The 26,253-nt window shown below is 41.6% G+C and overlaps 1 protein-coding gene across 1 annotated transcript in view; it reads left to right on the top strand.

Annotated features, from left to right (window-relative positions):
• LOC112214580 (immunoglobulin superfamily member 1) overlaps positions 1 to 23,662 on the top strand; it is a 30,635-nt gene extending 6,973 nt beyond the window's left edge. The window contains exons 4-20 of the mRNA XM_042297799.1: positions 4,853 to 5,131; positions 9,955 to 10,239; positions 12,142 to 12,405; positions 12,620 to 12,940; positions 13,035 to 13,313; positions 13,487 to 13,735; positions 13,924 to 14,040; positions 14,159 to 14,183; positions 14,270 to 14,358; positions 14,524 to 14,565; positions 14,660 to 14,740; positions 14,818 to 14,880; positions 18,773 to 18,843; positions 19,536 to 19,674; positions 20,711 to 21,016; positions 23,112 to 23,360; positions 23,451 to 23,662. Coding sequence (XP_042153733.1) covers positions 4,853 to 5,131; positions 9,955 to 10,239; positions 12,142 to 12,405; positions 12,620 to 12,940; positions 13,035 to 13,313; positions 13,487 to 13,735; positions 13,924 to 14,040; positions 14,159 to 14,183; positions 14,270 to 14,358; positions 14,524 to 14,565; positions 14,660 to 14,740; positions 14,818 to 14,880; positions 18,773 to 18,843; positions 19,536 to 19,674; positions 20,711 to 21,016; positions 23,112 to 23,360; positions 23,451 to 23,644 — 3,053 coding nt within the window. The 3' untranslated portion in view covers positions 23,645 to 23,662. The remainder of the gene's footprint in view (positions 1 to 4,852; positions 5,132 to 9,954; positions 10,240 to 12,141; positions 12,406 to 12,619; positions 12,941 to 13,034; positions 13,314 to 13,486; positions 13,736 to 13,923; positions 14,041 to 14,158; positions 14,184 to 14,269; positions 14,359 to 14,523; positions 14,566 to 14,659; positions 14,741 to 14,817; positions 14,881 to 18,772; positions 18,844 to 19,535; positions 19,675 to 20,710; positions 21,017 to 23,111; positions 23,361 to 23,450) is intronic.
• Positions 23,663 to 26,253: the final 2,591 nt, after the last annotated feature.

The raw sequence follows: 26,253 nt of genomic DNA, 5'->3' as shown, positions 1-26,253 counted from the left end.
TGGAGAAGAAAAAAATACGTTTAGCCTAACAGCCAACAACATTAGGTACAATACTATAAATGTACATGTACATAGGCCTAAAAATGATAAAATATTGCTATAATCCTACCTTGAAAGAAACAATGTGGTCCCAGAAACACCTTTCTGACATAGGGGCCAGCATATCTCTTGATGATTTCTTCCTCAAAGACATCTCGGGCCATGATACCTGAAAATGGAGGCAACAGTGAATTGCCAAACTTACCATCAAATATGGGCTGGGTCCCTGGCGAGACATTGCCCCCCAGACATGGAGTTTGAGCGGATGCTTGGGCTTGCTTGCCCTTCTTCCTTTTTTTCTATAGCAATTTTGAGCAAAATGCTCAAGGGCCACGGTTGATTCGTCTGTGAAGAAGACATCATTGAATGTCTCGTCAGCTTTGATCCATGCCTGTGTTACATCTGCGCTTGTCACGCCCTCCACTTCTCCTCCTTTGTCTCCCCAACCTGCTGCCACTCCCCCAGTGCTCTCTTCCTCTCTTTCTCTGTGTGTGTGTGTGTGTGTGTGTGTGTGTGATTGTGTGGGCGGAGTGTGGTGGAGGCAGAGCAGATCCCCACCAGCTGCAACCTGTTCCATAATCAAGACCTCTACAAATACTCAGCCATGCCACATCCACACTGCCAGATCGTAACCTCTGCTCAGTCAGTCTGCGTTTTTAGCCGTTTGTTCCTGCATAGATCGTGTTTTCGTGTTGTGCCTGTTTTCCCTTGCCTGACGCTGGGAAAACAGTTTTATCTGCTCTGACTCTGGTCCCTGTCTCTAGTCTCATGTCTAGTCAGTCCTGCTACCCTGTCCTGGACCCCACACTCTTCAGCTTCCTTGGATTCCTCTCCGGACGTGCTTACCCAACCCCATCCCTCGCTCCAGCCTCAGCCTACCTAACCTTATCCCAGTCTTCTTGTCTGAGTCTGCTCTTGGGTTCACTTGCTCCACTCTGCATAACAGCCTGGGCCTGCAGGAAGCAAAGTTCTTTGTTTGTCAGATGAATCATCACATCGAAACTACAGAACAGTACAAAACAAGCGAACACACATGGTTAATGTTCTGAAAAAACCCGATATATATATATGTATATAAAACATGTCTTACCGAGCTTTTCCATAAGTCCATGCAAGTTTCTTCAACTGTCTTTTGACTGTGATTATAGAGATGTTGGTGTTGCCATCGACTCATTCAGTGAGTCGATGTCTTGAATAATCTCGCTGGAAACGGAATACAATGTAAAAATGTGCAGCACATGGTTAAGATTTATTTATGCATTATTTTGTAGCATTATTAGGCCTATTTTTCAGTATTGTCACCTACTGTACCTGTTCATATGCCACTGTAATCGATGGGGGCTTAGGGCTGTACCATTCTGCTCATCTGATGAAGGTGCACATGGATCAGATTCAAACTTTTAAGACCGAGATCGAGTCATTGAAGACAGACCAGCAGAAAGAGAAATATTATCTGAGGGCAAAGATACGGGCGACAGCTGATGCATTGGTCCAGAGCCAGGCGGCATTGGCGGAGAGTCAGGCGGAGAATGGCGCGTTGAAGAGGGCGTGGAACAAGATGGAGTCCCAATCCATGCCAGGCACACCTGTGAGCTCTGGAACTCCCTATCTGACAGGGAGAGTCAACATACCTGGCGGGTTCATCAGGTCGTCGGTTCACCCTGACATTTCCATTCCTCTTCAGACAACAGAACTTGATCAACTGCTCACCAGGCACAGCAAGGGCCGTCCGGACCGTTCTGCTGTTCTGCTGTAGCCTAATAAACACATGCAGGTGGCTTATATCTTCAAAATGCTTTAAATGTTTTGTTATCCAAATGTACAGTACTGTATATCTTCATCTGCATCTTTATGCCTTTGTTAATAAAATTATGATAAAAATACTCTTTCAAAATGCCGATGTTTATTTAGATATGGATACATAACAAATTACTATGGTAATAAATATTACTGAATTACAGAAATATTGGAACAAAGTTGTGTAATGAAGGTAAACAAATAGTTGCTTACAGGACAATACAGGACAAATAGGGCCATTATGGCTATTAGCAGGTAGCTGGACAATAGGCTTGCCTAAAAGGAGGGTAGAGGGATAATTCTATCGTCAAATGTATTTCTTAGTTAGGTTGGCCGTGATTGGTTGCAATTTCAGTTTAATCCATCAGAAAAGAAAAAACGACTAATACATCAAAAAGTATTATTATTATTATGTATCACATCTGACCGTGATTGGGAGTCTCATAGGGCGGCGCACAATTGGCCCAGCGTTTCTCTGCCTCTAAAAACAGAAATAAATATTTTGGCCTTTGGCCTTTTATTCAGATTACAGTCGCTCACTTTAGTTTTTTTGAAAACAAAATAACCTCCAAAATGTGGATATATTGAAGCAACATCTCAAGACATCAGTCAGGAAGTTAAAGCTTGGTCGCAAATGGGTCTTCCAAATGGACAATGATCCCAAGCATACTTCCAAAGTTGTGGCAAAATGGCTTAAGGGCAACAAAGTCAAGGTATTGGAGTGAAAAGCCCTGGCCTCAATCCCATAGACAAATGTGTGGGCAGAACTGAAAAAGCGTGTGCGAGCAAGGAGGCCTACAAACCTGTTACACCAGCTCTGTCAGGAGGAATGGGCCAAAATTCACCCAACTTATTGTGGGAAGCTTGTGGAAGGCTTCCTGAAACGTTTGATCAGAGTTAAACACTTTAAAGACAATGCTACCAAATACTAATTGAGTGCTTGTAAACTTCTGACCCACTGGGAATGTGATGAAAGAAATAAAAGCTGAAATAAATCATTCTCTCCACTGTTATTCTGACATTTCACATTCTTAAAATAAAGTGGGGATCCTAACTGATTTAAGACAGGGAATTTTTACTAGGATTAAATGTCAGGAATTGTGAAAAACTGAGTTTAAATGTATTTGGTTAAGGTGGATGTAAACTTCCGACTTCAACTGGACCTTTACCAACACCGCTCTGTATTTTGATACTTTGTGCTTCAAATCCAATTGCTTCTAACTTCAATATGTTCATTAAACAAATAAGACATACACCACTTTTACCAGCACATTACTCATGTGGGACTCATGTCGCCTATGGTAGGCCTACAGTATATCGAAAAATATGGGGTGACTCTCGGCCAATAATTACATATAGAGGATTGGAGGATTCTAAACTAAAACCAAAAGCTGCCCCATTGGTCTCCCGGTGGCGGCTGGCACGGGTATCGAATCTGAATCTGTAGGTTCGATACGTAGCGTTCGATACGAAAGACTGTTAACTGATTGGTACACTAACAGCATTTGTCTTCATTTAACTTAATAATAATACAAATAATATATACAGTACCAGTCAAAAGTTTGGACACACCTACTCATTCCAGGGTTCTTCTTGATTTTGACTATTTTCTACATCGTAGAATAATTGTTAAAAGTGAATTTGTGGAATTTCTTTCCATTTAAATGAGTTTGAGCCAGTTGTGTTGTGACAAGGTAGTGTTGGTATACGGAAGATAGCCCTATTTGGTAAAAGAGCAATTCCATATTATGGCAAGAACAGCTCAAATAAGCAAAGAGAAACGACAGTCCATCATTACTTTAAGACACGAAGGTCAGTCAATACAGAACATTTCAAGAACTTTGAAAGTTTCTTCAAGTGCAGTTGCAAAAATCATCAAGCGCTATGATGAAACTGGCTCTCATGAGGACCGCCACAGGAAAGGAAGGCCCAGAGTTACCTCTGCTGCAGAGGATAAGTTCATTAGAGTTACCAGCCTTTGAAATTGCAACCCAAATAAATGCTTCACAGAGTTCAAGAAACAGACACATCTCAACATCAACTGTTTAGTGGAAACTGTGTGAATCAGGCCTTAATGGTCAAATTGCAGCAAAGAAACCACTATTATAGGACAATAATAAGAAGAGATAATAAGAAGAAGAGACTTGCTTGGGCCAAGAAAGACGAGCAATGGACATTAGACCGGTGGAAATCTGTCCTTTGGTCAAATGAGTCCAAATTTGAGATTTTTGGTTCCAACCACTGTGTCTTTGTGAGACACAGAGTAGGTGAACGGATGATCTACGCATGTGTGGTTCCCACCGTGACTCATGGAGGAGGAGGTGTGATGTTGAGAGGGGTGCTTTGCTGGTGACACTCTTTGTGATTTGTTTAGAAATCAAGGCACACTTAACCAGCATGGCTACCACAGCATTCTGCAGCGACACGCCATCCCATCTGGTTTGGGTTTAGTGGGACTATCATTTATTTTTCAACAGGACAATGACCCGACACACCTCCAGGTTGTGTACGGGCTATTTTACCAAGAAGGAGAGTTATGGAGTGCTGCATCAGAAGACCTGGCCTCCACAATCACCCCACCTCAACCCAATTGAGATGGTTTGGGATGAGTTGGACCGCGGAGTGAAAGAAAAGCAGCCAACAAGTGCTCAGCATATGTGGGAACTCCTTCAAGACTGCTGTAAAAGCATTCCAGGTGAAGCTGGTTGAGAGAATGCCAAGAATGTGCAAAGCTGTCATCAAGGCAAAGAGTGGCTATTTTGAAGAATCTAAAATCTAAAATATATTTAGATTTGTTTAAAACTATTTTGATTCCCGCATGATTCCATGTATGTTATTTCATTGTTTTCAAGTCTTCACTATTATTCTACAATGTAACAAATAAAGAAAAACCCTTGAATGAGTAGGTATGTCCAAACTGTTGACTGGTACAATATATAAACTATATAGTTCATGTATTCATTTGTTATCACGCATGTATCCAGATGTTTTGATATTCTGCTTTTTGTTTTCTTAGCTCTTCCTGAAACTACACTGACCGTATATCCAAACCCTGTATACACTGGAGAGACAGTAACTCTGACGTGTTCAGTCGGCAGTGGCTGGAGCTATACATGGTACAAAGACAACACTAAGAAAGTAGTGACCTTGTCTGGCAGACACACTACAACAGGAACCACCTTCACCATCAGGAGAGCTGCTGATTCTGATCAGGGTTTTTACTGGTGTCAGGGAGAGATCCAGTCCAGATCCATATCATCCATCATCAGTGATCCTGTCACAATCACTGTGAAAGGTGAGTTACTTTACTTAGTTTTTTATCATACAAATGGACACTTTATATTGAGTCACTCAATGGTCTGTGTGGTCGATGTGTCCATATGAAATGGTCTGTGTGTCCATATGAATGCAAAAAAGTATAGTTACGGTACTAACTACAGAAGTCAGAACACTTTTATAATGGCACCGTAGAAGATGGCTGCCGATTTCGTCTCTTAGGGGGAGCATTTTCACTTTTGGATGAATAGCGTGCCCAGACTGAACTGCCTCCTACTCTGTCCCAGATGCTAATATATGCATATTATTATTAGTATTGGATAGAAAACACTCTGAAGTTTCTAAAACTGTTTGAATGATGTCTGTGAGTAAAACAAAACTCATATGGCAGGCAAAAACCTGAGAAGTAATCCAAACAGGAAGTGAGAAATCGATTTTCAAAACAGTGCCTATTGAAATCCCAGTGAGATATGAATGAGGTTGCACTTCCTAGGGCTTCCACTAGATGTCACCGTCTTCAGAAACTGGTTTGAGGATTCTACTATAAAGGAGAGGCTCATAATAGCTCTTTGAGTGAGTGGTCTGGCAGAGAGCCTCGGGTCTCATGACGCGCACTCCCAACAGAGTTTGCTATCGTTCTAATGCTTTTCTTCAGACAATGAAATCCTCCGGTTGGAAACTTATTGATGATTTAAGTTTTAAAAATCCTACAGATTGATTGCATACATCATTTGACATGTTTCTACTGACTGTAATGGAACTTTTCAAGTTTTTGTCTGGAGGAAGTGCTCGCGCCTCATGAAGATGGAGTATTGGGCTGAACATGCTAACAACAAGTGGCTAAATGATGGGCTTTATGGAACTTTATGGAACAAATCAGTAATTTATTGTCGAACTGGGTTTCCTGGGAGTGCCTTCTGATGAAGATCATCAAAGGTAAGTGAATATTTATAGTGTTTTTTCTAGCCAAAATGTTCTAGTTTTTTCTAGCCAAAATGGCGGATATTTCTTTGGCTGGATTGGGCTCTGAGCGCCGTTCTCAGAATATTCTTTTTCCGTAAAGTTTTTAAAAAATCTGACACAGCGGTTGCATTAAGGAGAAGTCTATCTTTAATTCTGTGAATAACACTTGCATCTTTTATCAATGTTTATTATGAGTATTTCTGCAAAATTACCGGAGGTTTTGGAATCAAAACATTACTGCACGTAACGCGCCAATGTAAACTGAGATATTTGGATATAAATATGCACATTATCAAACAAAACATGCATGTATTGTCTAACATGATGTCCTATGACTGTCATCTGATGAAGATCATCAAAGGTTAGTGATTACTTTTATCTATATTTCTGCTTTTTGTGACTCCTATCTTTGGCTGGAAAAATGGCTGTGTGGTTTTTTGACTTGGCTATGACCTAACATAATCATATGTTGTGCTTTCGCTCCAAATCATTTTTTAAATCTGACACCATGGGTCGATTAACAGGATGTTTCTCTTTCATTTACTGTATTGGACTTGTTAATGTGTGAAAGTTACATATTTCAAAAAAATATTTTTGAATTTCACGCACTGCCTTTTCAGCGGAATGTTGTCGAGGTGTTCCGCTAGCGGAACCCCTGCCCTAGAAAGGGTAACCGTGCTATTTTGTTTGTTTTTCACATTGTTTGTAACTTTTTTGTATGTAATGTTGCTGCTACAATCTCTTATGACCGAAAACAGCTTCTGGACATCAGAACACCGATTACTCACCTTGAATTGGGCAAATCATTTTTCTTTAATGAGTCGGACGAGAAGGATTTACTCCAGACACCCGAACAGGCCCTCATCCCCGTCATTTGCAGGAGAGAGAGATGGAGATTTCACTGAAGGAGATCGGAGTGCCTAGTGAGGATCAGGTGACAAGTGGCTAATCTGCCTTTGTCTTCCGTACTGTTAGCCAACGTACAATCATTGGAAAATAAACGGGATGAACTAAAAGCTCAGATATCCTACCAACGGGACATTCAAAACTGTAATATCTTATGTTTCACCGAGTTGTGACTGAACGATGACATTAATAACGTACAGCTGGCAGGTTATACACTCTATCGGCAGGATTGTCTTACCAGCAGCCTCTGGTAAGACAAGGGGTGGCGGTCTATGTATATTTGTAAACAACAGTTGGTGCACGATATCTAAGGAAGTCTCTAGGTTTTGCTTGCCTGAGGTAGAGTATCTCATGATGAGCAGTAGACCGCACTATCTACCTAGAGAGTTTTCATCTGTATTTTTCGTATCTGTCTGCATACCACCACAGATCGATGCTGGCCCTAAGCCCACCATAAACAAACAGGAAAACGCTCATCCTGAGGCGGCTCTCCTAGTGGCCGGGGACTTTAACGCAGGAAAATTAAATCAGTTTTACCTCATTTCTATCAGCATGTTAAATGTGAACCAGAGGGAAAAATACTCTAGACCACCTTTACTCTACACACAGAGATGCATACAAAGCTCTCCATCTCCCTCCATTTGGCAAATCTGACCATAATTCTATGCTCCTGATTCCTGCTTACAAGCAAAAATTAATGCAGGAAGCACCATTGACTCGATCATTAAAAAAGTGATCAGATGAAGGAGATGCTAAACTACAGGAATGTTTTGCTAGCACACACTGGAATATGTTCCGGGATTCTTCTGATGGCATTGAGGAGTACACTACATCAGTCACTGGCTTCATCAATAAGTGCATCGAAGACGTCGTCGCCACAGTGACTGTACGTACATACCCCAACCAGAAGCCATGGATTACAGGCAACATCCGCACCAAGCTAAAGGGTAGAGCTGCCGTTTTCAAGGAGAGGAACTCTAACCCGGAAGCTTATAAGAAATTCTGCTATGCCGACGAACCATCAAACAGGCAAAGCGTCAATAGAGGACTAAGATTGAATCGTACTACACCGGCTCCGATGCTCGTCGGGTGTGGCAGAGCTTGCAAACTATTATAGACTACAAAGGGAAGCACAGCCGAGTGCTGCCCAGTGACACAAGCCTACCAGACGAGCTAAATAACTTATATGTTCGCTTCGAGGCAAGTAACACTGAAACATGCATGAGGGCATCAGCTGTTCTGGACGATTGTGTGATCACGCTCTACGCAGCCGATGTAAGTAAGACCTTTAAACAGGTCAATATTCACAGGACCGCAGGGCCAGACGGATTACCAGGACGTGTACTGCGAACATGTGCTGACCAACTGGCAAGTGTCTTATTTACGTACGTAGAGACTCGAAATTGAGCTCAAGTGCATCCTGTTTCCATTTATCAGCCTTGAGATGTTTCTACAACTTGATTGGCGTCCATCTGTGGTAAATTAAATTGTTTGGACATGATTGGAAATTTGAAAAGGTACACACCTGTCTATTTAAGATCCCACAGTTGACAGTGCAGAGCTCTACGGAATTGTCCGTAGAGCTGCGAGACAGGATTGTGCCGAGGCACAGATCTCGGGAAGGTTACCAAAAAATGTCTGCAGCAATGAAGGTCCCATCAACAAAGTGGCCTCCATCATTCTTAAATGGAAGAAGTTTGGAACCATCAAGACTCTTCCTCGAGCTGACCGCCCGGCCAAACTGAGCAATCAGAGGAGAAGGGCCTTGTTCAGTGAGGTAACCAAGAACCCGATGGTCACCCTGACAGAGGTCCAGAGTTCCTCCGTGGAGATGGGAGAACCTTCCAGAAGGACAACCATCTCTGCAGCACTCCAGTAATCAGGCCATTCTTGTAGAGTGGCCAGGTGGAAGCAACTCCTCATTAAAAGGCACATGACAGCCCGCTTGAAGTTTGCCAAAAGGCACTTAGAGGACTCTCAAACCCTGAGAAAAATGATTCTCTGGTCTGATGAAACCAAGATGGCACTCCAGAATACCAAGCGTCACAACTGGAGGAAACCTGGCACCATCCCTAAGGGGAAGCATGGTGGTGGCAACATCATGCTGTGGGGATTTTGTTCAGCAGCAGGGACTGGGAGACAAGTCAGGATTGAGGGAAAATGAACGGTGCAAAGTACAGAGAGATCCTTGATGAAAACCTGCTCCAGAGCACTCAGGATCTCAGACTGGGGCAAAGGTTCACCCTCTAACATGACAGTGACCCTAAGCACACATCCAAGACAACGCAGGAGTGGCTTCAGGACTCTCTGAATGTCCTTGAGTGACCCAGCCAGAGCCCGGACTTGAACCGATCAAACATCTCTGGAGTGACCTGAAAATAGCTGGGCACCGACGCTCCCCATCCAACCTGAAGAATCGGAGATTACTCCCCAAATACAGGTGTGCCAAGCTTGTAGCGTCTTACCCAAGAAGAATTGAGGCTGTTTTCTGTTGTGGAAATTCTAATAAATAATGAGTAGAGACAAGGTCAATCACCAATCAGGATATTAGGTGAGACTTGATATATGATCAAGGAGTATCCCCCAGCCAGATAGTATTTGTTATGAAAACTGTTCTTATTGTACAGAGCTTAGGCCCCTAAGACGAGGCTCTGATCTCGTCCCTGGTACAGAAACACCAACTACTTATAAGGCTTAAATCAATTGGAGTCCTGAGGCGAGTGAGCCTCTGGGTCATACACTATCCCAGGATAGGTGTAACATCAGAGATGACGTACAATAGTTCCAGACACTACCCCACACACCTTGTCTCAGACCGTATCTCCTCCAAGGCCAAAGGAGGGAGTGACTGGCACATAGACAAGTATTTTTTGCCTAGTATTTTTATAGTATGAAAACGTTCCAACAACAGCTAAATCTATGGATATTACCAAGCATGTTTCCAGATCTTTAAATTATGCTCTTTTCTCACAGCCCTGCCCAAAGCTACACTCAACATAACACCAAACCCTGCATATACTGGAGAGACAGTAACTCTGACATGTTCAGTGGGGTCTGACAGTGGCTGGAGCTACACATGGTACAAAGACAACACTAAGAAAGTAGTGACCTTGTCTGGCAGACACTCGACAACAGGAACCACCTTCACCATCAGTAGTGCTGCTGAGTCTGACCAGGGGCTCTACTGGTGTCAAGGAGAGATCCAGTCCAGATCCATATCATCGATCATCAGTGATCCTGTCACTATCACTGTGAAAGGTGAGTAATTTTGTGTGTGTGTGTGTGTGTGTGTGTGTGTGTGTGTGTGTGTGTGTGTGTGTGTGTGTGTGTGTGTGTGTGTGTGTGGACATCACTGTATATGTCATCAATCTGATGACCAGATCTTGGTACAGTGCCTTGCGAAAGTATTTGGCCCCCTTGAACTTTGCCACATTTTGCCACATTTCAGGCTTCAAACATAAAGATATAAAACTGTATTTTTTTGTGAAGAATCAACAACAAGTGGGACACAATCATGAAGTGGAACGACATTTATTGGATATTTCAAACTTTTTTAACAAATCAAAAACTGAAAAATTGGGCGTGCAAAATTATTCAGCCCCTTTACTTTCAGTGCAGCAAACTCTCTCCAGAAGTTCAGTGAGGATGTCTGAATGATCCAATGTTGACCTAAATGACTAATGATGATAAATACAATCCACTTGTGTGTAATCAAGTCTCTGTATAAATGCACCTGCACTGTGATAGTCTCAGAGGTCCGTTAAAAGCGCAGAGAGCATCATGAAGAACAAGGAACACACCAGGCAAGTCCGAGATACTGTTGTGAAGAAGTTTAAAGCCGGATTTGGATACAAAAAGATTTCCCAAGCTTTAAACATCCCAAGGAGCACTGTGCAAGCGATAATATTGAAATGGAAGGAGTATCAGACCACTGCAAATCTACCAAGACCTGGCCGTCCCTCTAAACTTTCAGCTCATACAAGGAGAAGACTGATCAGAGATGCAGCCAAGAGGCCCATGATCACTCTGGATGAACTGCAGAGATCTACAGCTGAGGTGGGAGACTCTGTCCATAGGACAACAATCAGTCGTATATTGCACTATTCTGGCCTTTATGGAAGAGTGGCAAGAAGAAAGCCATTTCTTAAAGATATCCATAAAAAGTGTAGTTTAAAGTTTGCCACAAGCCACCTGGGAGACACACCAAACATGTGGAAGAAGGTGCTCTGGTCAGATGAAACCAAAATTGAACTTTTTGGCAACAATGCAAAACGTTATGTTTGGCGTAAAAGCAACACAGCTCATCACCCTGAACACACCATCCCCACTGTCAAACATGGTGGTGGCAGCATCATGGTTTGGGCCTGCTTTTCTTCAGCAGGGACAGGGAAGATGGTTAAAATTGATGGGAAGATGGATGGAGCCAAATACAGGACCATTCTGGAAGAAAACCTGATGGAGTCTGCAAAAGACCTGAGACTGGGACGGAGATTTGTCTTCCAACAAGAAAATGATCCAAAACATAAAGCAAAATCTACAATGGAATGGTTCAAAAATAAACATATCCAGGTGTTAGAATGGCCAAGTCAAAGTCCAGACCTGAATCCAATCGAGAATCTGTGGAAAGAACTGAAAACTGCTGTTCACAAATGCTCTCCATCCAACCTCACTGAGCTCGAGCTGTTTTGCAAGGAGGAATGGGAAAAAATGTCAGTCTCTCGATGTGCAAAACTGATAGAGACATACCCCAAGCGACATACAGCTGTAATCGCAGCAAAAGGTGGCGCTACAAAGTATTAACTTAAGGGGGCTGAATAATTTTGCACGCCCAATTTTTCAGTTTTTGATTTGTTAAAAAAGTTTGAAATATCCAATAAATGTCGTTCCACTTCATGATTGTGTCCCACTTGTTGTTGATTCTTCACAAAAAAATACAGTTTTATATCTTTATGTTTGAAGCCTGAAATGTGGCAAAAGGTTGCAAAGTTCAAGGGGGCCGAATACTTTCGCAAGGCACTGTAAGTCAGACAGTTCAGACTGCATACGTATGTTCAAAAATGACAACTTATGATATGGTCATGTTGTGGAAAATTCTGATCAACATTATTTTACATTCTAAGCTATGTGGTAATGTTTATTTTCTGTGTTGTGTCTGTGCAGAGAGACCTGCGGCTGTTCTGACCCTCCAACCCAACTGGCCCCAGATTTTCAGTGGAGAGACTGTCACTCTCAGATGTGACATACAGGGGGGAGAAGAGATTGAGTATGCTTTTTATAACAGTGGGAAGTTGGTCTCCACCAAAACAGAGCCCGAGTACAGAATCCATCCTACAAAGAATGGTTTATATACCTGTGAAGGTCTTCAGAAAAGAAATGGCTTAAAACACTCCCAGACAAGTAATGCTCTACAATTAACTGTGTTAGGTAAGTCTGTTTTTATGGGATTGCAAGAGAAAGAGACAGAATAGTGAGAAAAAGACATAAGGAATGAGGTCAAATAGCAGACAGAGATCAATGATCAATTATATTTAGATTTTAGGGTAAGGTACTATACCATAATAACAAAATGGGTAATTTTTTTATCTTAAATTATTTGAACATTTAACTAATTTAATTGTGTCATTATCCTTTCTAACAGATCAACCCCAAGCTGTCCTGAGTGTCTCTCCTCAGTGGCTGGACCCTGGAGACTCAGTTACTCTGAGCTGTTGGGTTAAAGAGTCATCTACAGGCTGGAGGTTCTTCTGGTACCGAACTGTTCCCTACACAGCTAGGTTACTCTCCCTGTCAGATAGGTCCTACTCTGTAGAGCCTCTATCTGGCAATGGGACTAGTGAAGACTCCTACACTCTGATCCCTACTGGTCCTAGTCACACAGGAGGATATGTGTGTAGAGCTGGAAGAGGAGACCCAGTTTATGACACACTCTACAGTAAACCTCAGTTTCTCTGGTCAGGAGGTAACTAACCGCATTGTAACTGCATTTAATCACACTTAAGTCCCCCTCATATGTATATATAACTATAATTTGACTCTGTCACTCTTTGTTTCAGAGCCGCAACCTTCAGTTTCTCTCAAAATGAGACCTAACCGAAATCAACACTTTACCCAAAAGTCTCTCTCACTAAGCTGTGAGGAGAAGGGGAACACTATTGGATGGAAACTGAAGAGATACAGAGAGAAAGCAGTGGATTCAGAGTGTGGCTCTAACTGGGGATCAATAGCAGGATCCAAATGTACCATAATGTTTACATTCTCATGGGACAGTGGAGTGTACTGGTGTGAGTCTGGATCAGGAGAGTACAGTAATGCTGTCAACATCACAGTGGCTGGTACGTCTATTGTCCAACATTCACTAACCATTTTTACATTACAACGTATGATAATGATGTTCAATTCTGTAACTGAATGGGTGCATTTCATAGAATACAAGCTCATCATATGTTAATATATTGTGAGTGATTACTCCAGATTTACAGTTTTATTGATATATTATGTTACACAGCTGGCCCTCTGATCCTGGAGAGCCCTGCCTATCCCATAACTGAGGGAGACTCTGTGACTCTGCGCTGTACAAATAGATATCAGGAAACAAACCCAATACCGAAGGTTGATTTCTACAAAGATGGAGTACTCATCAGGAATAAGACCACAGGAGAAATGACCATCCCTGTAGTATCCAAGTCAGATGAAGGCTCCTATAAGTGTACATTTAATGAAAAAGAATCACCAAAGAGCGTGGTGAGAGTGAGAGGTGAGAAAATGATAATGATCACATTACATTTTCATCTCTGGTCATCAGAGATTTGTAGTGTTAAAAAGCATACTGTAGGTTTGGAGTTGCAAGCTCAGGCTGGTCATCTGATCTCAAGTCAGTTGCCAAATATATATAATGTATCTACAGAATTGTTTCACTTTGTCCATGTGTTGTTCTCTCTCCAGGCGTAACTCCTGGACCCTCTACATCAGTCCTAGTAGGAGTGGTTGTGGGCCTGGTTGTTGCTGGTGTTCTACTGGCCATTCTCCTGGTACTGCTGTGTCAATATAAAAATGCCAAAGGTGAGACTTTTATAATTTCTCATTAAACTTTTTGGTCATGTTTAGGAGAAAAAAATTCTAATTGCAAAAGTTCAAAACATTAATAACCTGATATAATAGTATGCATTTCTCATAACAGATTCCTGTTGCAACAGGACATTCTCGTGAGTACACCTGTCTATCAACTATGTTCCTTTTCATACAGTAAAATATAATCTGTGTGTTTCATGACTATCTCTCTCCCTGTAAGGCTCCCCCAGCCCCAGAGCACCAACCAACAGGACCAAGAATCTACCCAGGGACGGGCTCCTGATCCTGGGTATACACTTTTGCAGCATGGTCAGTCTCTCAGTCCAGACCACTGTCTCTCTCCCCTCTCTGTAATTTCACACACTAACTTTTCACCATTCACTTTGTATACAACATGCTACTGTACTTTAAGTCCCTAGACAAGCTGAGGGAAAACCAACACATTCATCTTTCTATCTGTTCTTTGAGCAACAGGTATCTACGATACAATCACTCCCTCAGACAATAATGACAATGGTATTGTATACTGTATGTTAAGTTAAGCATGAATACAGTATAGAGTTGTTGTTGCACTAAGTAGAGATATTAGTGTATTACCTGTATGCTTCAGATGCTGGTGCTGCTACTGCTGGACCAAGTGATGTGATGTATGCCCAGATTCAACTCAAAGAGTTGGACAAGAAAAATAAAAGTAATTCTCAACCGTCACATAAATTAATACAAAATGCAGCATTGTTTTTCACTCATAAAAAAAGTCCTCCTCCTCAGAAATGCCAGCTGATCCAAAAGAAAATCCAGTCTATTCTGAGGTCAAGACAGGGAAGGCCACAGGTGAGACCCATTCTACACGTTGGCAATCAGTGAAATCTAAATGTGCGATTTTGGAATTTTGATGAAGATGTGCAATAATCTCATTCTTTCATTTGTCCATTTTCATCAGCTTAAACAGAAGGCCAAAGCCAAAGAAGAAAGGTAAGACTAGACATCCCTCCATATTTCCCCTCACTCCTCTTTTTATTTTACCTTTATTTAACTAGGCAAGTCAGTTAAGAACAAACTCTAGTTTTCAATGACGGCCTAGGAACAGGCCGTCACTAGGGTTAACTGCCTTGTTCAGGGGCAGAACAACAGATTTGTACCTTGTCAGCTTAGTCCAACTCTCTAACCACCAGCTGTATATTATTCTGTATATTCACTGGTTATATATATTTGTTTTGTATTTTCACCCCTTTTTTCTCCCCAATTTCATGATATCCAATTGGTAGTTACAGTCTTGTCTCATCGCTACAACTCCTGTACGGCCTCAAGAGAGGCGAAGGTCAAGAGCCATGCGTCCTCCGAAACACAACCTAACCAAGCTGCACTGCTTCTTGACACAATGCCCATCCAACCCGGAAGCCAGCCACACCAATGTGTCAGAGGAAACACCGTACACCTGGCGCCCGTGTCAGCATGCACTGCACCTGGCCCGCCACAGGAGTCGCTAGTGTGCGATGAGACAAGGATATCCCTGCCGGCCAAACCCTCCCCTAACAATGCTGGGCCATTTGTGCGCCGCCCCATGGGCCTCCCGGTCGCGGCCGGCTGCAACAGAGCCTGGACTCAAACCCAGAGTCTCTAGTGGCACAGCTAGTGCCTTAGACCACTGAGCCACTTGGTAGGCCTGGTTATATTATTCTAATGTGTTATCCTTACCCCTTATAGAAACTGCAAATCCACCTGAGGCAGATTTGGTCTATTCTCAAGTGAAGCCAGGCACATCCACAGATAAGACAAATTATAGTCGTATGCTATTGATATTTAATATGATACTAATATGGAACTAATTCTTCAATGTCAAAGTATACTTAATCTATTGTTAGGTTCTGGGCAAACTGTAGTAAAAACTCAGACGGACAACTAGAAAAAGCTCAAACCAAGTTTATTCCCCCTCTGGGTCATACATCTGCAAAGACAAGGCATGAATACACAAGCACATATATTTATAACTTTGCACTAGGGGAGGTCAACTCCTTACAAATCTAGACAACCAATACATCTCTGTTGCTAGGCAGGGATTTAATTGGTACCTTTCACTGGTGTAGTCAGACCTGCCTGATACTAAAACATTTGTGGGCATGGAAGTGTATGTGTGAGATAGGACTGTAGGACTGTAGTAGACGAGTCATTGTGGTGGGCCTCTCTGGTCTCCCTCCCAGAGGTTTCTTCTCACTTCATCTGTTGATTCGACCTCAAGACGCATTCTTGACTCCTCCCTAGTCCCGCAGCTGGCCTGCCTTATCAGTGATTAACTGTTGCCCTTCACCTCCCTCCTTAGAAACATGGAACAGAATATGAACTTTCTACACTCCTAGTTCCCATCTACCCTTCATTGGCCCCAACATATACATTCCTTATACATGTGAAGTAATCAATCGATTCTAGAATGATAACATGAATAAGTATATTTCAAGCTAGATTTCAACACTACTTAAAGGACGTCTATTTGTTTGATTCTTAAGAGTTTGTTTGACTGCCTGTCCTAAACTACTTTGTGTGGTGAAATGTTGCAGGTCCTTGAGGGATGGAGGGATGGCGGGACACACGCAAACACACACACTCGCACGCACGCACACACACACACACACAATAACACCTTGTACATTAAGGATTTTTTTCTTATTTTATTTATCAACAGATATATTGCATTTAAGCATGGTTTGATTGTGTATTACTGTAACAGCTTTTTGTATTGTGTGGTGTAATGATAATGGATCTTATCTGCAGCTACAGTAATTGTATCTGCTTTGTGTTGTGTATTGAATTGTACTGTATTGTTGTAAAAGTATTACAATGGTTATCTTTGATTTATTATGTCTGTTATTCAGATGATAGAACAACATATTTGCATATGAATTTCCAAAATATTATAAGTATTATTCATGTTTTCTTCTAATGGCCTGTACTTTTACATTATCTTTGCATTATGCTTTTTATAAACTTTTTATCCACCTGATGGAATGAGTGCTTTCTTACAGTAAATGGATGTTGTCATTGTAAATGTTTCCATAAAACCTAATTTGGTCAAACCTCCTTTCAGCCTAGTATAGATCTTAGGCTCCCAAATGTTTGAGTTAAAGGGCTTCTTGTGACTCCCCATCCCGAATCCGGGAGCGTAATCATCGCCTGACACTAATTAGCATAACGCAACGGACATAAATATCCCTAGAAAATATTCTTATTCATGAAAATCACAAATGAAATATATTGAGACACAGCTTAGCCTTTTGTTAATCACCCTGTCATCTCAGATTTTCAAAATATGCTTTACAGCCAAAGCTACACAAGCATTTGTGTAAGTTTATCGATAGCCTAGCATAGCATTATGCCTTGCTAGCAGCAGGCAACCTTGTCACAAATCAGAAAAGCAATCAAATTAAATTGTTTACCTTTGATCAACTTCGGATGTTTTCACTCACGAGACTCCCAGGTAGATAGCCAAAGTTCATTTTTCCCCAAAATATTATTTTTGTAGGCGAAATAGCTCCGTTTGTTCTTCACGTTTGGCTGAGAAATCGCCCGGAAACGGCGAAAAATATTCCAAATTAGCTCCACAATATCGACAGAAACATGGCAAACGTTGTTTATAATCAATCCTCAATGTATTTTCCTAATATCTATTCGATAATATATCCGTTGGGACAATTAGGTTTTCAGTAGGACCGATTGGAGAAATGGCTACCTTTGTATTTTACACGAGAATCTCTCTCGGAGCCACCATGTGACCACTTACGCAATGTAGCCGCCTACGGCTATTCTTCAACATAAATGCGTAAATAAATGCGTAAAACGTCACAATGCTGTAGACACCTTGGGGAATACGTAGAAAGCGTAAGCTCGTTGATGGCACATTCACAGCTCAATAGGGACTCATTGGAACGCAGCGCTTTCAAAACCTGGGGCACTTCCGGATTGGATTTTTCTCAGGCTTTCGCCTGCAACATCAGTTCTGTTATACTCACAGACAATATCTTTAAAGTTTTGGAAACGTTAGAGTGTTTTCTATCCAAAGCCGTCAATTATATGCATATTCTAGCATCTTGTCCTGACAAAATATCCCGTTTAAAACGGGAACGTTTTTTTCTCCAAAAATGAAAATACTAGAGTCGCAAATTAAAGGGGCAATCTTCTATTTCTGCATCCATTTCTGGACTTAATTATATCTACCCATTGAATCTTGAGAAATATAACATAAATGCCTCATGAACAAAGTTCAAATGCCGAACCCCATTTTTCAGAATGACTTATTAGGGAAGAGTGTGCCTGAAAAGAACAGTTCTTCTCAGTTTTATGATGTCATATACTTTGCAGGAGATCTGAGGAGCTGGTTAGTACTGTTACTGTGTATCACCTTTTTAATATTGAAATGTGGACATGCACGTCTATGACGACAAAGGGATCTTCCAAGTAAGCAAATGTAAGACTCATTAGCCAGGGTGTGGTATTTAAATGGAAGCAATATTGAATATTTTCACTGCTGTGTTGAATTCCAACTAGTGACCTATGTATGCATGACTACCAGTTCTCCCTTATTGCCTCCTCATCCTACAGACAGATCATGACGATTAATGACATTAGTGGTGTATGACTCTTACTGCTATTTCCAGTGTCCCTGCATGGTCTGGAAGATCACTGTTCCAGTTAGAGGGTTTCTGTGTCTATGTGTTTATGTCTATGTGGTCAGACAGACACCCAGCAGCCCGGTCATTGTCACTGCTCCTGAGAAACAGAAACAGGTTGCCACGGAGACCACAAGTCACAGAAAGTGACATCACCACAAGATGTTACCTGAAACGTAGAAGGGGGGGCCTTTGTCAGTAACCTGGGACCCAGTACCTTCTGAAAAAGTTGACAGGTGTTTCATGTCCCTCAGCCACACTGACTTATGAGCATGCAGAAGAAGTCATGCAAACACTTCTGCAGGTATATGAAGCCAAGATGAAAATGCACACTCACTCTTATGTTATTTTTGCTCTCTCTCTCTTTCACTCGCTCTCTAACCCCCCGTTTCTCTTTCTCTTTTGTTCTCTGTATCTATTTCTCTATCATTTTTTTCTCTTTCTCTCTCTGTCTCACTCTCTCTCTTCCCCCGAGCCCTCTATCTCCCTCTGTCTTTCTCTACAACCTTGAGTCGTCTGCTCATAAAGTAACAAAACTACCGGTATCTGTGAAACACCATGACCATTAACCACATAACCAGCAGCAGCTAGGAAACACATGCTCCAAAATCACCACCATCAGACTGATCAACACAGTGACAGACCCCAAACACAGCCACGCCTCATCGTCTAACACTCAATCTGAGTGAAGGGTTATTTTCAGAGAGCAACTATAGAATGTGACTTCTTTTTCAGCTAACATACAGGAAGCCCTTGTCAAAAGGAGGTCTCTGCTCTTTCTCTACTCTACTCTTTCTTCTCTGTGTGTTTTGGATAGTCAACTGCTAGCTACCAGTGACAGTGATAGATAAGGACATACAGCAAGAGGAAACAGTCATACAACACCTGAAAGAGATGTCTGGTGGTCCCTTCTCCTGCTTCTCCAAACAGGGAATACTACTTCTCCTACTCTCCAACTTCCACTATGGTAAGTTTTGTAAAAAAGAATATTTAAAAAACTTTCTCCTGTTCATGCTTTGTATTGAATGTGCTTTCTTGCCAAACAGGATACATTCTGTCTTGCCTAAATGGATAACCACTTACTGACTTTAGTCAATTGGCTGCTTAGGGTCTTTTCAATGGTCTCCTTATTCTAATGTGAAACCAAGAGGGTAGAATCATCCCCAAACAGGATCTATTGCATGAGCTTGCTTGCATGATGAAGTAAGGAAAACCGTCAGCTTTCTCTAACTTCGTTGTTGGTCTTTACATGGTGTGTGTTGACTGTACATGCCTGGTTGTCAGTGATTGGCTGGATATTTAGAATCTTTTGCTTTATTACTGTGTGATAACACCTACATAATACCTATTTTCAGGAACATATCGTGATGAAGTGATTCAGCAGTTTTGAATGAGTGCCAATGGTGTGGCTGGGTCAGCAGTTGTTGCAGTGCTTCTTGAATGCAAAGACATTACGACCCTGTGCTAGATGCTTGTCATTCATTAAATTTAAGTCAATACGGGATTGTATCGAATTTTTGCTTTTATTACAGCCGGACTAGGATAACTGCAGTTATGCCCTAAATAACACACTTTATTGAGCTGTAACTGTCTTAATTTGTCTTTTTTTGTTGTAAGGGTTTATAATTCATTACTTCAGACTGGCATGTCTTTGTAATGCCGCCCATGCAGGATATGATGCATTTCTGGTGAATAATTAAACATTAAACACAATGTGGTTTGTACTTGTGAGCTGAGGAGGGGTTATCAGATCCACCCCCACTTCTCTTTTCCTGTCATCTCATCCTGTTCTACTGAATGTTGGGGAGGGGGTGGACTTTAATTGAGTAAAATAGGACCCACACAATCAGATATGTAAATATTTAAAGATATATACCACATTCAGTATAATATACTTGCTACACCGTACTACTGTGTAATTATTCATGTAAGTAAGTGCACTGTAATGTAAAGAGTAACCTTTGATTGGTGTCAGAATGCTAATGTACATGTTTGTGTTTCAGGTGTGGGTGTTTCTTCATACCTGTCATTCCACAAGACAGTAGGGGACTCCGTGGAGATCCCTGCAGGCTTAGAGGGGCAAAATGTCACCATAATGCAGTGGAAGTACAGAGGAAAGGATATTGTAGAATTCAACTCAGAAGTTGTGTATTCACGAGGATCCCAGTTTGATGGGAGACTAGAGTTGAATGTCATTAACTTCAGTTTAACAATTAGGAAACTGACTCTGCAAGACTCAGGGGAATTTCTTGTTACTGCTGAAACAGACAAGCAGATTCCCGCTAAGGCTGTCACTCTGCAGGTTCACGGTAGGCAGCTGTCAGCTTCTTTTTTTTTTTTTACATAGATAGATAGATATATAGTCATAGAAAGTAAACTATCTATCTATCTCTATCTATCTATGGTGGGTGCAACATGAAACAAGCCTCTGCACATTCTGATATCAAACCACAAGCTCTCACAAGAAAGTGACTACCCTACATTGATGTTGCTTCTCTGTGAGAACCTTAGCTTGCATAACCAATGCCACGCAGACCTGGTTAGTGTGGTGGTGTGCATTTAACCATGTCATCACTCAGGAACTAAAGAGTGGTGCCAACTCAGTGGTTGCAAAATGTGCTGTCAATAACAATGAATTCAAAATGCAATTTTTGTTGGATTCCTTGTAGTATCAAGTTGTTATTATTGTAAGTAGTTGAGAGTTCTTTCGCTACAGTTATAGTAAACTGTGCTAAGAGATTAATGAGTGGTGTTTTGTTGGTTTTGATCTCTGTACTCTCTCTGTGTGAAGAAAATGGAAAGACAGTGGACATTTATAAACTCAGCAAAAAAAGAAACGTCATCTGTGTTTATTTTTTAGCAAACTTAACATGTGTAAATATTTGTATGAACAAAACAAGATTCAACAACTGAGACATAAACTGAACAAGTTCCACAGACATGTGACTAACAGAAATGGAAGAATGTGTCCCTGAACAAAGGAGGGTCAAAATCAAAAGTAACAGTCAGTATCTGGTGTGGCCACCAGCTGCATTAAGCTGCAAGTTCCTGGACATTTCTGAGGGGAATGGCCCTAACCCTCACCCTCCGATCCAACAGGTCCCAGATGTGCTCAATGGGATTGAGAACCAGGCCCTTTACTGGCCATGGCAGAATACTGACATTCCTGTCTTGCAGGAAATCACACACAGAACGAGCAGTATGGCTGGTGGCATTGTCATGCTGGAGGGTCATGTCAGGATGAGCAAGAAGGGTACCACACGAGGGAGGAGGATGTCTTCCCTGTAACGCACAGCGTTGAGATTGCCTGCAATAACAACAAGCTCAGTCCGATGATGCTGTGACACACCGCCCCAGACCATGACAGACCCTCCACCTCCAAATCGATCCCTCTCCAGAGTACAGTCCTCGGTGTAACGCTCATTCCTTTGACGATTAACACAAATCCGACCATCACCCCTGGTGAGACAGAACCGCAACTCGTCAGAGAAGAGCACTTCTTGCCAGTCCTATCTGGTCCAGCGACAGTGGGTTTGTGCCCATAGGCAACATTGCTGGTGATGTCTGGTGAGGACCTGCCTTACAACAGGCCTACAAGCCCCCAGTCCAGCCTCTCTCAGCCTATTGTGGACAGTCCGAGCACTGATGGAGGGATTGTGTGTTCCTGGTGTAATTCGGGCAGTTGTTATTGCCATCCTGTACCTGTTCCGCAGGTGTGATGTTCGGATGTACCGATCCTGTTCAGGTGTTGTTACACATGGTCTGCCACTGCGAAGACGATCAGCTGTCCATCCTGTCACCCTCTCCTGCTGTCTTAGGCATCTCACAGTACGGACATTGCAATTTATTGCCCTGGCCACATCTGCAGTCCTCATGCCTCCTTGCACAGGAGGCACATTCACGCAGATGAGCAGGGAACCTGGGAGTCTTTCTTTTGGTGTTTTTCAGAGTCAGTAGAAAGGCCTCTTCAGTGTCCTAAGTTGTCATAAATGTGACCTTAATTGCCTACCGTCTGTAGGCTTTAAGTGTCTTAACGACCGTTCCAAGTTCATTAATTGTTTATGGTTCATTGAACAATAATGGGAAACAGTGTTTAAACACTTTACAATGAAGATCTGTGAAGTTATTTGGATTTTTACAAATTATCTTTGAAATACAGAGTCCTGAAAAAAGGACGTTTCTTTTTTTTGCTGAGTTTAGCTGCAGTCCGTACTTCAAACTATCACAAAATGTTCATCTTCCCACTTGTTGTGGTAAACAGTTGTTTGATGGTGCTAAGGAAATTGTCATGTTCAATTCTGAAACTGAATGATTGCATCTCCTAAAAACAAACATATAAGACGTTAAGATATTGTGAGTGATTGCTCCAGATTTACAGTTTTATTTCTACATTATGTTGCACAGCTGGTGCTTTAATCCTGGAGAGCCCTGCCTATCCTATAACTGAGGGAGACTCTGTGACTCTGCGCTGTGCAAATAGTTATCAGGAAACAAACCCGAACCCCAGGGTTGATTTCTACAAAGATGGAGTACTCATCAGGAATGAAACCACAGGAGAGATGAACATCCCTGCAGTGTCCAAGTCAGATGAAGGCTTCTATAAGTGTAAATCTAATGAAGGAGAATCACCAGAGAGCTGGGTGACAGTGAGAGGTGAGAAGAGCAGTGTGTGTGTGTGTGTGTGTGTGTGTGTGTGTGTGTGTGTGTGTTGATGGTAAAACATGTGTTTGATATTCTCTCCAGGTTCTGTTGTCTTCATCTCTCTGCTGCCCAGGCTGCTGTGTGGTTTACTGGTGGTGTCTCCCTTTCTACTGGTGTCTATTGTGCTGATGATAAAATGTTGCAGGGCTCGAGGTGACCACTTTATTTCAGTATACTCCTTCTTTATGTCATGCTCTTATATCACTGCCTTGGCAGTAGCTAATGGGAATCCCTAATAAGTACAAATACAAGAATACTGTTATCAAGTAATGTTGACTGAAATTGTTCATTTCAAATAGACATAAGTTGCAGCTATTTCTGTTAAATGTCTTCTATGGACACTTTTTTTACCCTTAAAAATGGCAAACTAACCTTTCCATTACCTCTGAGGTTGTGCAGTTGAATCAGTTTAACTCCGATGCTAATCTCTGTCCATGATATTCTTATAGGCTTGTGTTCAACAGTCAAATCTCCTCAAGACGAGTTACCATCTGATGATGTCATCAAACAGACTGAATCATCCATGTGATCGTTACAATATGAACTGTCAGCTGAAAAAAAACATGTATATGATTTTGACGTTTTTGCTATTGCCTTGCCATTTATTTATGATTGTGTTTACAGTGTATATATACACTGCTCAAAAAAATAAAGGGAACACTAAAATAACACATCCTAGATCTGAATGAAATATTCTTATTAAATACTTTTTTCTTTACATAGTTGAATGTGCTGACAACAAAATCACACAAAAATTATCAATGGAAATCAAATTTATCAACCCATGGAGGTCTGGATTTGGAGTCACACTTAAAATTAAAGTGGAAAACCACACTACAAACCTTCTTGCCACAGCTCGCATTGATGTTCCATCCTGGATGAGCTGCACTACCTGAACCACTTGTGTGGGTTGTAGACTCTGTCTCATGCTACCACTAAAGTGAAAGCACCGCCAGCATTCAAAAGTGACCAAAACATCAGCCAGGAAGCATAGGAACTGAGAAGGGGTCTGTGGTCACCACCTGCAGAACCACTCCTTTATTGGGGGTGTCTTGCTAATTGCCTATAATTTCCACCTGTTGTCTATTCAATTTGCACAACAGCATGTGAAATGTATTGTCAATCAGTGTTGCTTCCTAAATAGACAGTTTGATTTCACAGAAGTGTGATTGACTTGGAGTTACATTGTGTTGTTTAAGTGTTCCCTTTATTTTTTTGAGCAGTGTATATATACACATACAGTACCAGTCAAAAGTCTGGACACACCTACTTATTCAAGTGTTTTTCTTTATGTTTGACTACTTTCTACATTGTAGAATAATAGTGAAGACATCAACTATGAATTAACACATATAGAATCATGTAGTAACCAAAAAAGTTTTAAACAAGTCCAAATATATTTTATATTTGAGATTCTTCAAAGTAGCCACCCTTTGCCTTGATGACAACTTTGCACAATTTCTCAACCAGCTTCATGAGGTTGTCACCTGTAATGCATTTCAATTAACAGGTGTGCCTTTTAAAAAGTGAATTTGTGCAATTTCTTCTTAATGAGTTTTTAATGAGTTTGAGCCAATCATTTGTGTTGTGACAAGGTAGGAGTGGTACACAGAAGATAGCCCTATTTGGTAAAAGACCAAGCCCATATTATGGGAAATAAGCAAAGAGAAACAACAGTCCATCATTACTTTAAGACATGAAGGTCAGTCAATATGGAAAATTTTAAGAGCTTTAAAAGTTTATTCAAGTGCAGTCGCAAACACCATCAAGTGCTATGATGAAACTGGCTCTCATGAGGACCACCACAGGAAAGGAAGGCCCAGAGTTATCCCTGCTGCAGAGGATGGGTTCATTAGAGTTACACGCCTCAGAAATTGTAGCCCAAATAAATGCTTTACAGAGTTCAAGTAACAGACACATCTCAACATCTACTGTTCAGAGAAGACTGTGTGAATCAGGGCTTAATGGTTGAATTGCTGCAAAGAAACCACTACTAAAGGACACCAATAATAAGACTTGCTTGGGCCAAGAAACACGAGCAATGGACATTAGACCGGTGGAAATCTATCTTTTGTTCTGATGAGTCCAAATTTGAGATTTTTAGTTCCAACCGCTGTGTCTTTGTGAGAAGCAGAGTAGATGATTTCCGCATGTGTGGTTCCCACCGTGAAGCATGGAGGAGGAGGTGTGATGGTGCTTTACTGCTGACACTGTCAGCGATATATTTAGAATTCAAGGCACACCTATCCAGGATGGTTACCACAGCATTCCGCAGCGATACGCCATCCTATCTGGTTGCGCTTAGTGGGACTATCATTTGTTTTTCAACAGGACAATGACCCAACACACCTCCAGGCTGTCTAAGGGCTATTTGGCCAAGAAGGAGAGTGATTGAGTGCTGCATCAGATAACTTGGCCTCCACAATCCCCCGACCTCAAGCCAACTGAGATGGTTTGGGATGAGTTGGACCGCAGAGTGAAGGAAAAGCAGCCAACAAGTGCTCAAAATATGTGGGAACTCCTTCAAGACTGTTGGAAAAGCATTCCAGGTGAAGCTGGTTGAGAGAATGCCAAGAGTGTGCAAAGCTGTCAAAGGCAAAGGGTCTAAAATCTAAAAGAAGAATCTACAATCTAAAATCAATTTGGTTTGTTTAACACTTTTTTGTTGTTGTTACTATATAATTCCATATGTGTTATTTCATAGTGTTGATGTCTTCACTGTCATTCTACAATGTAGAAAATAGTAAACATAAAGAAAAACCCTTGAATGAGTAGGTGTGTCCAAACTTTTGACTGGTACTGTATATAAACACAGGGAAATCATTGGGCCTTCAATGCACTTTAG

The sequence above is a fragment of the Oncorhynchus tshawytscha genome, linkage group LG15 (assembly GCF_018296145.1).
Source record: "Oncorhynchus tshawytscha isolate Ot180627B linkage group LG15, Otsh_v2.0, whole genome shotgun sequence".
NCBI lineage: Eukaryota > Metazoa > Chordata > Actinopteri > Salmoniformes > Salmonidae > Oncorhynchus > Oncorhynchus tshawytscha.
The sequence above is the reverse complement of the archived record's forward strand: the minus strand, read 5'-3'. Positions and strand labels throughout refer to the sequence as shown.